Here is a 13,791-nt window from a genome sequence, read left to right as displayed (position 1 = left end):
TAAAATAGAATAGCGGCAATTTAAATCCATCCATCCATTGTCAAACCGCTTATCCTGCACACAGGGTCGCGGGGGGGCTGGAGTCCATCCCAGCCAACTTCGGGCGATAGACAGGGTACACCCTGGATTGGTCGCCAGCCAATCGCAGGGCTACACAGAGACACACAACCATTCACACTCACATTCACACATCTACGGGCAATTTAAAGTCCCCAATCAACCTGATCCCCAGAGCATGTCTTTGGACTGTGGGAGGAAGCCGGAGAACCCGGAGAGAACCCACGCAGACACGGGGAGAACATGCAGACTCCACACAGAAAGGCCACTGGGCGGAATCGAACCCAGGACCTTCTTGCTGTGCCGCCCACAATTTAAATCAAGATATATTTATTTATATTTCTTGTAATAAACGTTATACGTGCAAGCTCTAGAGGTGTGACGGTGCTTTTGATAGGTAACCACACTGTGTACACAGGTGCTTAGCTTGGAGGTCATAGATAGCAAACAGGCTTCCATTGTGCGGTCGTGAGTGGAAAGGCTTTATCTTGGTTTCACCTACTGGCACATTGCTATAGAAAGGAAACACACCAGAGAGACTTCAAATATGTAAATAATAGTGTTGCGTTTATTAAGTAGGTCACCGTTCATGGACCTTTCCTTGAGTGTGCAGAATGAAAAGAGAAAATCTATTTAAGAATGAAAGTACAAAAAAGCAGGAAACAGAAATAAGAAATGGAAGAAAATTACAATCAATGCTGTAAAAATAAGAACATATAAGGATTTAGATGAAAGGGCTGAGCTCATATTACGTTGGCAGGCTTTAGTTAGGAGGCAGTTGTAGGTGTGTGTGTGTGTGTGTGTGTGTGTGTGATCATAGCAGTGTATCAGGGGAATTCCCCCCCAGTCCTCCTCACACAGAGCCCACGTGGGACGTCCCTGAATGACCTTTCCTATCAAACAAAGCGACGCAGGTACACGAATATTTCACATGGGTGGGTTTGAAGTTTGAAGAAGGAATCTCTACCCGCCTGCACGCTGGCTTTCTAGTGGCCGTTAATGCAGAAGTCCAGCTGGAACCTTCCAATCGGGAGCTGAGTCATCGAGGATAAACAATGTTAAAGTAACACATGCTCAATGTCGAGCTTCTCTCTGGGCCTCTGAGGGAAAATACTTGAATGAATGGTTAGTGATGTTTGGACAGCAGGTGGATTATTTTCCGTCCTGTGCAAGAATCCGATCACTGATTGTTGTTTCTTCCGGACAGAAGCATTTATCTCCTTTTATTCCTCCCCTCCTGTCACCTTGGGGCACAAAGGACTCACCTGACTTGAACTGCACCCTGCAAATCCCTCCCCCTGCTTTCCCGTGAGGCCGAGGCTTTACGGGAAACGACACGCCCGGTTTACCCGTGTGGACCGAGGGGTGCGTCTCACTGGCTGCAGCTTGTCCACAGGACTAAATTAACCAATGATGGTTAAGTGCAGTTTTTCTTGCCGTAAAGAAGCAGAAGTAAGAGGAAACCCAAATAATGTCTCAGCTTTCCATCGAGTTAATGAGACAAAACCTGAGAGGTTTCTATGGCGACAGAAGGATGTGAGGAGAATGGACCTGAGGGGAAAGCTCACAGCTGAGCCCGAGTCGCAGCTCACCAGTGTTCAGAGAGAAGAAGCCTTCGATCAACGGACCCGACGTGCAGCCAAAACACACAGAGCGGTTTGATAACCTCCCCAAACCAAACATCACCTCTTCCTCTCCCTCCCTCCCTTCCAGGGAGGAATTTCAACTTCTAAACCGAATCAATTGTCGTCTTGTTTATTTGGGAAAGTCCCAAAAATTCTGACAGGTAGATTGTTGCTCTCACCGTCACGCCTTCAGGTGAGCTTCAAACTTTCCCTCAATTGCACCCTGCAATATTAACAATGGTCCCCTGTTGCAGGAAATCACGTGTTCACATCCAGTGTGAGAGACGAGCGATGGGCTCTCATCTGTTAGTGTTCCCATGACAACCGCAGGCATCTTTTCTATTGGGCCCTTCAACATCGACCACAACAAGCAGCAACAGAACTGCTTCTTAAAGGGAGAGGGATTTTATTTATTTAGGTTTCATCTGGACCTCAGACCTTTATGTTCTGGTGCATATTTATGACATCAAATTACCTTTATAAGTTGTAAATCTCATTTTCTCCTCACCTGCTTCATGTGTTTTATAAAAGATGGTCATATCAACAGAACCACTGCATTGCTAATGTACTATTACTTTCTCTGATTTATATCATATGTGTAATTTTCAACAAATTTCAAATGACCATTTTGATTGTTGCCGTTTGAGAAACCGTGGAACTTATTTACACAACAAATTCCACCATTAACCCAAAAGGATGTGGACATACTGGACTTCTGGTGTAAAAAGATGCACAGTTCACTCTCTATCAGTCTGTCTATCGTCCATTCATCAATTTATCCATCTGTCAGATATTTAAAACAAAACACCTGATAGAGTGAAATAAGACCTTTATTGTGGGAAATAAATCAACTGAAAAAAAGCCGACTACATGAAGCTAAAGGCCACAAAATGACAACAAAGGAAAAGAAAAAGGGCACCACATACTTCTTTTGATGACAAATACATGTGACATTATTGTGTCTCTACGGTTACCAAATGACAGCTTGGACGCAAGCAAACGCTGATGACTTATAAACAATATGATACACATTTCTTTGATGAGTTAATTTACCGAACAGTTTGTTACGGCATTAACATTGTGGTGACTGCAGGGGAGCTGCTGCCCCCTGCTGGGAAAGGAATGAAACGACACACTGAGCCAACTCCACCCCTTCCTCCTCCTCCTCCTCCTCATCCTCCTCCTCCTCACGCCTCCCTTAGGACTTCTTGTACTCGATTCTCTCCACCTTGACGTCGTCGCCGATCAGCTGGTAAACGTACGTCACCACTGTGGAAGCCTGGATGTCCATTAATACAAAAGAGGGGATGATGTTGCTGTGAGGAGAGAAGACAGATGTGCGTTAGAATCGGGTTGTATGGACTGACCTCGGCTTTCAGTACTAATTCATCAGTTTATTGCGTCGTTTACGTTTTTCTAATATTAAAGAAAACGATCTCGATTGTCGTGTTTTTTCTTCATTTGTACCTTTCCAGCGCGCTGTAGGCTCCCGTGGCCGAACCGGGGTTGATGTAGAACTTGTTTTCGTTCTCGAAGGCCTCGAACTTGTGCGTGTGCCCGGAGATGAGGATGTCCACGTCCAGCTGTCTCTGCAGCAGCGCCAGGCTGGCCATGTCGCCCCAGGGGATCACCTGGTGGCCGTGGATGAGGCCGATCTTAAACTGGCCCACCGTCACCACCTTCTGCTCCGGGTAGTTCAGGTTCTGGGAGGCAGCGAGAAAACACACCAGGTTTATGGAAAAAACCCAACCAGGAACATAAAACTCGACCAGAGAGGAGGGACCAATAACTATTAATTACACCGTAATCAGTCTTTATTACCGGCAAGAGATGCCTTTTATTTCCCTTCAATGAAATATCAGGCCACGTCATTTTTACCATCTGCACCCTTTAGTTTAAAACCCTATAAAATGATCTGAATAGTAATTCCTCATGGACTTTTATTGACTTTTATTATCAACTACTCAGATTAACCCATTGATTTATAAAATATTCAGGGTGATGTCTTAAATAAAAAAAGTAATAAAACCCCCCAAAAGCAGGACATCCTTGGAAACAGCACTTTATATCGTTTTCATATTAAAACCTGCATGAAGTGATTAAGTCTACTTGTGTTTTGTGGTGTGATGGATACGGCTCATTGACACACACCTCGTCAAAGTCTCCTCGGACTATGTGGACGTCCCCGGCGAGCGTCTTCAGGTAGTCATAGCTCTCCTTGGTGCAGAGGTTGCCCGTGCAGAGAATGTGCTGGATCTTCCCCGGGACCAACAGCTTCTTGAACTTGGCTGGCAGGGTGTTGCACCGGTGGGGGATGTGCAGGTCACCTAACACCAGGACCAACTACACGCGCACACACACACACACACACACACACACACACGTTAGACACCCACTGAGGAGGGAGCGTTCAGGCTGAGAGGGGAAACATCTGGGCACTCAGGGCTGAGAGTGGGCCGAGGACAGAGCTCTGTGGGATGCACCAGAGCCGCTGTGTTCCCTGGTTATTTGTCACAGAGTTGTCTTATATCTTTTTTGAAATACTGTTCAGTTTGATGTTCTCCGGGTGAATTCCCGTCCGGTGGGTCTCCGGTGGGTCTATGGGCTGAATTCACCGAGCTAAACCTTGTGCGAGAGCCGTGTTTGTGAGTAACAAGCCGAGCTTATTGAGTGTCTGGACTCAAACTGGACGGTAACTTCTTATATAATGATGGGAACAAATGGATTGAACCAGCACAGCCGAATTCAGACAGTCAATAATGGATTTAGGACGTGAGAGCGAGCTAATGATGTTTTCACACAGCACAAAGGGTCAATAATCAAAAACCAGCAAACTCCCGGGTTCAAACTAAACATGAAACCCATGAAGAACTCTGTGCCGCCACTGGAGAGCAGAGAGGCCGAGAATGTTAAATCGTGATGCATCTCACGACTTTCATAAGAGACAAAACAACATTTACATTAAATGTTACACCAGTTATCTGATAAAACGGTGCAGAGGGAAGAGAAACTAGGACTTAATGACTTTCTGTCATTAAGTATTTTTTTTTGTTAGAGTCACTTATGAAGTCTAGTTTCAGCATCAAATGTTATTGTACCCCAAAACCAAAACAGCGTCAATGCATTTGTGTTTCCTCACACTAAACAATTAGTAAAATGTCTCCGGCCCGTTGTTGGAAGGCCTCCCTTCACAAGTGTTGAGAGTTTGTGTTCTGGAACAGAGGAGTCTCCAGTAGAGGAGACACCTTCCACAACGTCTGAGTCACAGCAGATTCACATACAGGTTTGTGAGATATCAGATGGGCGCTTCCTCTTTCCTACTCCGACTCACTTCCAGGCTTCTCGGGTACGTGAGTAATTGTTGTTTGGGAGCAAAGCCGAGAGCAGCGCGTGTCGTTAGAGCATCAGCCGATCGACCCCAAACCGCCGTGTTAGTGAGGAAGAGGAGCGAGCACAAGAAACATGGAGCCAAAAACAGAGCGGGGTGGGGGGGGGGGGCACTTACCCGGTGACCAGCCTGGTTGATTGGAGACGGGGCAATGAGAGGTGGGGGTGTGGGGGGTGGGAGGGTGAGGGCGGAGGGATGTGCACCGAGAGAGAGCGACACGAGGGGCGTGATCAACGACACGAAGAGAGGAACAAACACAAGAAGGAGTTGGGACGAGAGGGGAAAACTTAAATTAGAAATTAAAAAGAGAATGGATTAAGTAGACAGATATTAATCATTCAAATAATAAAAGGTTAGTGATGATGATGATGATGATGATGATGATGATGTGGTTTTCACCTGAGTGACGTAGCAAAATCATACAAGGAAGCAAATCAAAGTGTTGTGACAAAGTACGTATATTTAAGCTACTTTCTTGTACTTTAGTATTTATATTCATGCTTCTTCACGTTCATGTCTCCTCCACTACATAAATTAAATACAGTTTAATATCTTTGTTTACAGAGATCTATTGTCACGAAGCTGAAAACCGAGATAAAACATCTTATAGAACATGATGCATTGATGTAGATTAAACTAACCAACAGGATATAAAAGAGCAACATAATGCAACATTAATGCAGCAGGCTACAAAAAAAATGTTTATAGCAGTAAAATACTAAGAGGGAACATTTTAATTCACTATTAGCACTTTTACAGCGTGTTTTGGTACATACTTTAAATTAAGTAAGGGTTTGGATGCAGTACTTGTACTTGTGGTGGTGTATTCTCACATGTTGGTATTAGTACTTTTACTTCAGTAAATGATATGTATAACGTTACGTCACTATGGTACAACCTCAATCGGATGAATAAAGACGGAGCCAAAGAATGAATGAAATGACTAAAACACAACGCGTGCCGCTGTTTTAACACTAATGTAAGAAGCGGCCGGTCTTATTTCTTGGCTGCGTTCATCGCAGTTCGAGCTCGGGTCAATAACTGAGCCATAAACAACACCGCCGCACACGACAGCGCCTCAATAGATAAAGTAGCTGTTAGCATGTTAGCACGGCTAGCATGCAGGAAAAAGTGAAAAAATGTCGTGATTCCATTTAAACAGACAACAAGAGCGGTTGATGGACACACGTGGCGAGCTGAAAGACCACAGTGCGAATAAAAAGAGTGACTTTAATGCTGCTTGTTATGCGGAATATTCGGGGCAGCGAACTGCTCAGCTGTCATGTGACCGATGGTCCATCTCGGAATGAAGCTTCCCCCCCTGAAAAAAACTGACATTTCGACTGTGTGGGCGCGTTTAAAAGCATTACGCCCCCCTCCTCACGTCGACAGCTAGTCATGGAAAACACGGAGCGACCAACGTGCTCGACGCGCGAGCCGCAAAGGAGGGAAAATGACGCCCTTTAACGCCATTTCAATACTCACCATCTTCTATTTTGCAGTTTCTGCTAGTCAAGTTGAGGAAGCGCCTACGCACGTACAACGTCAGGCCGTCAGCCAATGAGAGAAGAGGAGGGCAGCGTGTGCGTCAATGTATAGGCTTGCACTTCCGTTTGGGCTTTTCAAAACAAGGTGACATTAAATGCGAAGTAAGTGGGGTGGGCGCTATTAAGCCTTACAATATGTCCTGTAAGATACCATTAGTAGCTAACATTTTATTTATCTTGAAGCTTTTCAAGCTTTTCAAGATTAAAAAATGTTAATCTACAAATCGTAGCGGTAAATTGTAATAATAAACACTCACATTATAATTTGAGTAAGCACATGTAGGTCACTTTATACGGTACTTGAGTGAATGCACATAAAGCAAGTGCGATGGAAGCGGACTTTTAAACTGAAAGTGAGACTGTGAGCGGAAGTGGGTGACGTCTGTTACCTTGACATCCGCCAGTAAAGCAGACGTGAGCAGCAGAGGTTCGCAGAACATTCGAGAGGTAAGAGGTGGAAGTATTTCAACACGTTTTCCTCAGCCTGTTTTTTTCTGGTGTGGATTTCACTTCGATGATCGTAATTTCTGTGCGATAATGTCGTTAGCTAAACCATCTCCGACGGCGTCAGTCGGCCATATATTATCCTCACCCAAGCGCGTCGTCAGCCCTCGTTTCTTAACCGTGAGACGTCACTAGGCTTTAGCATATGGGCTCTGGCTATTTCCTGGAGTCATATAATGCCGTGAGCGCCCGTTTATGTAACGGTCTAACGATGACGCGGTTTTCTGTTTTTGGCGTAGTGTGTGATTGTATCATCGCAAATGAATGTACTATAATGAAATATACATATATGTATGTGTGTGTTTTATAATCTGGTGATACTACATGTTTAACGTTAATATTAACCATGTCACGCTAGCCAGACGTGGTTAGCCGCTCTCCGCAGTAAACGTCACGTTAGCACGTGACATAACGGAATCGTTGAGAATCCCCCCGACTTTGTTCCTTTCGAACAATAGTTACAGGCAACGTGACAATTGAAGCCACCCTCACGAATGCTCGACGACAGCCGGCGATGCTAACGTTAGCATGCTCTAGTGCGCAGTGTGCGTGGCTAACAATGCGCCTCTCCCCCCCCCAAAGGTCCCCCCAAACCCCGAGGACGTTCCGGATAACCCCCCCGTCCGCCTCTGAGTCTGGCGCCTGCACCGTTTGGACGCTTTAGGGTGTTTGACTGTGCGTCCTCGAGAGCCGAACCCCCATTAAGAACCCCTGCTGCTGCTGCTGCCATCGATACAACACCAGCACCAGCCATCGACCAGCGTTCACTGCGGCTCTTGGACGATCAGCGTTGTGTTTATGTCTTTGTTTTGCGAAAACGGTAAGTTTTAGGAAGAGCGGACGCCCCGTTTTTAGATGTACGACGCGTGGTTTATATTTTTTCCAGCGTGGTAATTGTGCAATATGGCAAGTTTTCCGAGCCACTCTGTCAAAATGGCGTCTCCCAGTCCCCTCACTCGTGTGCAGTGGCTGTATGACGCACTCTGCACCAAGCAGCTAGCTACGCTAGTTAGCTTCCCCCACGAGATAGCCTCGACCTCTGCCCCCCCCCCCCCTCCTGAGACGCATCAGCGACATCCTGGTGTCACTGTCAAAATGAGTCATTTCATGTCGGATCGCTCCGACCCGGCCGGGTCACTGCAGACCAGCGGGTGTTTAAATCCCTCACAGGGGGAGAGTTGTTTTGCAGCTGCTAGGCCTCCTGTTTTTGACCTAATAACAAGAGAAGGCCTTAAAGCCAGAGGCCCTCGTACTACAAAAGGCTTTCACTAAACAATTAGTGTACGTATTGCGCCACAAAGGCATCCAGTTTATTGCCTGGCTGTTATATTCCTTTGGACTAAACTGTAATGCTGTCGGATCACATGGACGATTCCTGGATTTGATTTTTCTGAGTGCAGAGGCCTTTCATATTTATGCCTGGCCTCACAGGTAGTAATGGTCAAGCTTGTATAAGTGTTATTTATATAATGGGCTCTGCAGTGGCCCCCACCCCGGCTGTCAGAGTCTGTCCTTGTGGGCTAACATTGCTGTGTCCCAGCTCTGGTCTGGATAAATAGTGGCTGTCATTCAAATGATCTGCACCACTGTAATCTGGTTTTACTTTGTGGGTTTTCAACCTAAAATTTAAAAATACAATTGTGCATTGGTGGTTGACAAAAAATATCGTTACACCCAATTTCCCAGAACCTTATTTGATATTTTTTAAATCCAAATATTCCATTTGGTTATTAATTAATTTACCTAATCATAATTTAATATAAATGAGTTCTGACTTGAGTTGTAACTGGTTATAACGTATGATACTGGGAAAACATTTGGGAGCAAAAAGCATTAAAACTACAGTCTAGCTTGGATAGTGTAGTAGAACACGCATGATATATTTTTTTTTTTAGTTGTATAAAATATTAATTGATTTGTCGCTCTTCTCTTTCAGAGCTGTTGCGCAGCCGTTGGAACCTGTGTGGTGGAAATCTAGCCTTCAAGCAAGGAGCCTGCGGCCACAGCGGCACAGCGTTTTTCATGTCAGAGACAGAGCGCGCTTGCAGTCGTTTATGTCATCCCCTCTTTTCCAGACAGAAGATCCCGAAAAATCCCCAACCAAGATCCTTTTATCTTACTGATAGTGCTAACACTCAGCCAAAATGTCTGTCAACGTCAACCGCAGCGTGTCAGACCAGTTCTATCGCTACAAGATGCCCCGTCTGATTGCCAAGGTGGGTTTCTGCACGTCTAATCGAGCCGACGTTTTTGTGGAAGGAACAAGTTATTTTCTCTGATGGTGGTCTTATGTCTTTCTTCATCTTCCAGGTTGAAGGCAAAGGGAATGGAATCAAGACGGTCATTGTCAACATGGTTGATGTTGCGAAGGCGCTGAACAGGCCTCCAACATGTACGTAGGACACAACCTGCACAATCATCTTGATTCTTATTCCTCCCACGTGGTATTTGACCTGGGAAACGCCTGACTGTGAAAGCTGCTTTAAGCTGCTTTGAACTTTTCAAACTTTTAAAAAAAAAATTGTATAATCTTTTATATTTACTTACCACTAACCACATGAAGGAATTACTTCAAATAACTTTAAGAACATCTGGTCTCTCCCACTAAATCTAAATAGAAAAATGTTCTCTGATCGAGGCGGGATGTTGAGGGGAAAAGGTTAATGTTAAATGTAATATTAAATTGTGTCTAACTTTAAGATGGACTCTGCTAACTTGCTAAATTCCTTTCTACCAAGTGTTTAAACACATTTCTACCTTGCGATTAAACTTTTTCCATGTAGCCATTCTCGTTAGCATAAATAAAAGTTGCCTACAGTTTTACTACGTTGTGACCTCTGATATCGTGTCCGATCTTCTCCACAGACCCAACCAAGTTTTTTGGTTGTGAACTCGGTGCTCAGACCCAGTTTGATAGCAAAAACGACCGTTACATCGTCAACGGATCCCACGAGGCGAACAAGCTGCAGGACATGCTTGATGGGTTCATCAGAAAATTTGTGCTGTGTCCCGAGTGTGACAACCCTGAAACTGACCTGGTAACTTCCACCTTTGTTCTGAAGCTTTGTTCTGAAGCTCTGACCGGTTTGAATTACTTATTATTATTTTTTTCTTCACGCAGCATGTCAATCCCAAGAAACAAACCATTGGTAATTCCTGTAAGGCCTGTGGATACCGCGGCATGCTCGACACCAGACACAAGCTGTGCACCTTCATCCTCAAAAACCCACCAGGTGACGCCCCGCCCGCCTCTCCTGGGACTTCCTCCCCCGCCGGGCATTTCTCATAACGACCCCTTTGCCTCCCCCGTTACAGAGAGCACCGAAGGCGGATCAGCATCTGTAAAGAAAGAGAAAGAGAAGAAGAACCGCAAGAAGGACAAGGAGAACGGCTCCGGCAGCGGAGAGGCTGGAAGCCAAGAGAACTTTGACGCTCCCAAAGCTGTGGTGGGTTTCTAGTGTCTAGAGATTAGCAGCAGCTTATCATCTTGACACCAGTCGCTGACTGTTACTCACTCGGTCAGAACTTTTTAAGGCGCGTCCTGGGGCCTTCTAACAGTAATTTAAGACGAGCGTGGATCACTTTTTCTGCCTTAAAAACCTGTTTGAGAACTGGTATCTGCCCCAAAAGGCAGATTAATCAAAGCCTCAGTTGTCTTGCAAGTCTTATTTCTGAGTCTCGGCCCTTCATGTTTATTTCTTTGACACATTAGAACATCCTCACACATGTAGATGATTAGAACAGTTTCAGCTCATTATGAATCTGACCTAAATCCACCGGACGTCTCACTAATCCACATCTGCTCTGACCCCCCCAGGATGGAGACGACGATGACGAGGACTGGGCGGAGGAGACTACAGAGGAGGCGCAGAGGAGGCGAATGGAGGAGATCAGCGACCATGCCAAAAACCTCACGCTCAGTGAAGACCTGGAGAAACCTCTGGAGGAGCGGGTCAACCTCTTCTACAACTTTGTGAAGGTAACGCTGTCTAACGCTGCCCCCCCCCCCCCCACGAAGCCGTAACCTTGTACCAACATGCTGAACTTCACTGGTTTCCAGCACAAGAAGGACAGCAGGACCATCGACGCGGCGGATAAGGAGATCTTGGCGGAGGCGGAGCGGCTGGACGTGAAGGCCATGGGCCCCCTCATCCTCAGCGAGCTGCTCTTCAGCGTCAACATCCGCGACCAGATCAAGAAGTACAAGCGCCACTTCCTGCGGGTAAGCTCCACCACTGGGGACTGGTCCCAGTCTGTCTGTGGCCTTTGCTTCCAGTCTTTTAACTGAGCTGCTGTTCTTGTTTTGGTCCTCAGTTCTGCCACAACAACAAGAAGGCCCAGAAGTACCTGCTGGGCGGCTTTGAGTGTGTGGTGAAGCTGCATCAGGTCCAGCTGCTGGCTCGAGTTCCCATCATCCTCAAAGACCTGTACGACGCAGACCTGCTGGAGGAGGACGTCATCTTCGCCTGGGCGGAGAAGGTGGGTGGAGATATCTCTATTTTTTTTGATGTTAAATATACCAAATAGTTAAAAAGGATGGAATGTTGGAGATTTAGCCAAAAAAACATAACAAATATGAAGCAGTGAATAGAGACCTTTTCAGTTTTGTTAAACATCCGCTAAATGACTTATTGCAACTGTTAAGAATAAATGGTTTTACTTGGACGTGAATATTTATCGAACATGCATTGAGAAAAGTCACTTCAATCTTCACATATAAAATGATTTGTCTGACTTTGTCTCGCCTAGAACTATAATTTCCCTTTGAAAGTGTAAATGTATCTAGTTTGAGTGCCTGTAATTAAATGGATCTGTTGACAGAAGGCAGGCGATTAAATCAGTTTAGTTTAGTGTAGTTTAGATTATCATTAGTTAATTATCATTGTGTTCTGCAGGTTTCCAAGAAGTACGTCTCTAAGGAACTCGCCAAGGAGATCCACGCCAAGGCCGCTCCCTTTGTGAAATGGCTGAAAGAGGCCGAGGAGGAGAGCGGGGGCAGCGAGGAGGAGGTGGAGGAAGACGACGAGAACGTGGAGGTAACGGACTGTCTCTTTAATCCTTCTGCTCTAAATAGTATTAAAGATGGAGGTTTAGTCGACACACCTCTATATGTATGTCAAATGTGTGATGTGGAAACTTGGTAAAGAATAATCTTCAGTTCACTAAATTAACTTTTCAAATGATCAATATTGGCATCTTCATACATTCTGGATTTGTCTGACGATGAAGCTATAAATTAGTCAAAGCGGAGAAATCAAACCCTTTTGGGTGCGGCTGCCGTCTAACTGGTCCGTGGGCGGAGTATTAACGCGGTGCGTCTCCCCCTCAGGTGGTGTACTCGTCCTCCGCCCGCGAGCTCAGAGTTGAGACTGTGAAACCGGACACGCCCGAAAAGGAAGAGGATGACATCGACATCGACGCCATCTGAGCCCCGGAGGATGATGATTATGATGCTGTTCTTGTGTGGCTTCAACTCTGGCTCCCCTGTACCCTCTAACCCCCCCCCCCCCCCTCCCCACACACACACACACACCCCTACCTTCTGCTTTGTGGCATGACTTAACATAGCGCTTTACTTGCTGCACATTAACTCTGTAATTTTGAGATGTATTTTGTTGAAATGAAGTCGCTTTGGGGATTTTAATCACGTGCTGTTTGGGGATCATTTTGACTGCACATGTTTTTTGGTTTTTTTTTTTTGCTCACTGTATTTTTCCGGTCAATAAAGAATGAATGTTTTGCTATCCGCTACGCTCTGTCTGTGTCACCGCTATCTGTTTCCTGTCTGCAGAAGCCGGATGAGATGAATGGACTTCTTTGTGCTGCTGAAGTCATGGAACAAACGATGAAGAGCAGCCATTTAGAAATTCCCTTTTTAGTAATTTACAAGAAATGGTAAAAGTATTATTTTGGGGGGTTAAGTAAAGCAACGCGGGACTATGTGATGGGCTCATTTCTAGAACTTGTTTTTTGTTGTATTTAAGCTGGAGACTGCAGGGGTAAATATGTGACCCAAACTGTTTTCACGAGGAGTTAATAAACCTCCCCGGAGACGTTTCCTCCCGGATGATGACGCTCCCCGCCGGTTCGCTCACTTCCTCCGCCCGTACAGCTGCACTCACCGATGCTGCGTTCGCGTGCTGTCGGAAATATAGACGCCACCGTTCGACACGATAAGGGACTTAATTTTATTAAATATGAATTCACGAATCAGAAAAAATAACACAACCTCGATGTTACGTGACTAAGTGCATAAACTCAAGTACTATATTTTAGTGTTTTAAATTTGTTCTTGTTACTTCTAACATTTTACATCAAAATTGGCATTAAAATTCAGCGAAATTGGCAATAATACACGTTGATGTTTATGATCTAAAGATACCGAAAAATGCATTCAAATGGAAGAGGTCAAGATAGTAATGTACATATTGAATAATTTGAGTTAATTTATATTTTGAATTGAAGACTTTTCCTTGTCTTGTATTTTTAGACTGGTTTTGTAAAAAAATCTTCCAGTGTTAAAAAAACAATACTACAGTCTATACTGCTAAACGTTCTGCATTCAAACTTCTTTGGCTTGGTATATTAGATGCAATGGAACTATTAATCCCGAGGGAAATTATTACACCGGAGATAAATCAAAAATACATTTTAAAAAAGGCATGAAAAA

The 13,791-nt window shown here is 45.0% G+C and overlaps 2 protein-coding genes across 3 annotated transcripts; one reads left to right on the top strand and one right to left on the bottom strand.

Moving 5' to 3' along the window:
* Positions 1-2,494: 2,494 nt before the first annotated feature.
* vps29 (VPS29 retromer complex component) lies at positions 2,495-6,688 on the bottom strand. The gene is made up of 4 exons (XM_040199398.2): positions 6,556-6,688; positions 3,834-4,025; positions 3,150-3,385; positions 2,495-2,998 (listed from the first exon to the last, which is right to left on the bottom strand). The coding sequence occupies exons 1-4, from the start codon at positions 6,556-6,558 to the stop codon at positions 2,881-2,883; spliced, it is 549 nt and encodes a 182-aa protein (XP_040055332.1). The 5' UTR covers positions 6,559-6,688; the 3' UTR covers positions 2,495-2,880.
* Positions 6,689-6,692: 4 nt separating this feature from the next.
* On the top strand, positions 6,693-12,872 carry eif5 (eukaryotic translation initiation factor 5). Of its 2 annotated transcripts, none has more exons than XM_040199396.2 (12): positions 6,693-7,064; positions 7,704-7,941; positions 9,058-9,337; positions 9,432-9,513; positions 9,987-10,159; positions 10,243-10,354; positions 10,437-10,567; positions 10,939-11,100; positions 11,182-11,343; positions 11,436-11,600; positions 12,017-12,157; positions 12,451-12,872. In XM_040199396.2, the coding sequence occupies exons 3-12, from the start codon at positions 9,266-9,268 to the stop codon at positions 12,547-12,549; spliced, it is 1,299 nt and encodes a 432-aa protein (XP_040055330.1). In that variant the 5' UTR covers positions 6,693-7,064; positions 7,704-7,941; positions 9,058-9,265; the 3' UTR covers positions 12,550-12,872. The 2 variants fall into 2 exon arrangements, with proteins under 2 accessions (XP_040055330.1, XP_077945397.1); XM_078089271.1 differs by having other exon boundaries at positions 7,041-7,114.
* Positions 12,873-13,791: the final 919 nt, after the last annotated feature.

The sequence above is a fragment of the Gasterosteus aculeatus genome, chromosome 15, assembly GCF_964276395.1.
Source record: "Gasterosteus aculeatus chromosome 15, fGasAcu3.hap1.1, whole genome shotgun sequence".
NCBI classification, from domain to species: Eukaryota; Metazoa; Chordata; class Actinopteri; order Perciformes; family Gasterosteidae; genus Gasterosteus; species Gasterosteus aculeatus.
Note: the sequence above shows the minus strand (reverse complement) of the source record. Positions and strands in the feature narration are given on the sequence as shown.

Excerpts from the sequence above, each read along its gene's own strand:
- vps29 (XM_040199398.2), bottom strand. Across the intron at positions 3,386-3,833 it reads TCCGAGGAGACTTTGACGAG|AACCTGAACTACCCGGAGCA; the intron begins GTGTGTGTCAAT and ends GCTGCCTCCCAG. Across the intron at positions 2,999-3,149 it reads GCCTACAGCGCGCTGGAAAG|CAACATCATCCCCTCTTTTG; the intron begins GTACAAATGAAG and ends CTCTCCTCACAG.
- eif5 (XM_040199396.2), top strand. The coding sequence starts at position 9,266 with ATGTCTGTCAACGTCAACCGCAGCGTGTCAGACCAGTTCTATCGCTAC. Across the intron at positions 9,338-9,431 it reads TGCCCCGTCTGATTGCCAAG|GTTGAAGGCAAAGGGAATGG; the intron begins GTGGGTTTCTGC and ends TTCATCTTCCAG. Across the intron at positions 11,101-11,181 it reads TCTTCTACAACTTTGTGAAG|CACAAGAAGGACAGCAGGAC; the intron begins GTAACGCTGTCT and ends ACTGGTTTCCAG.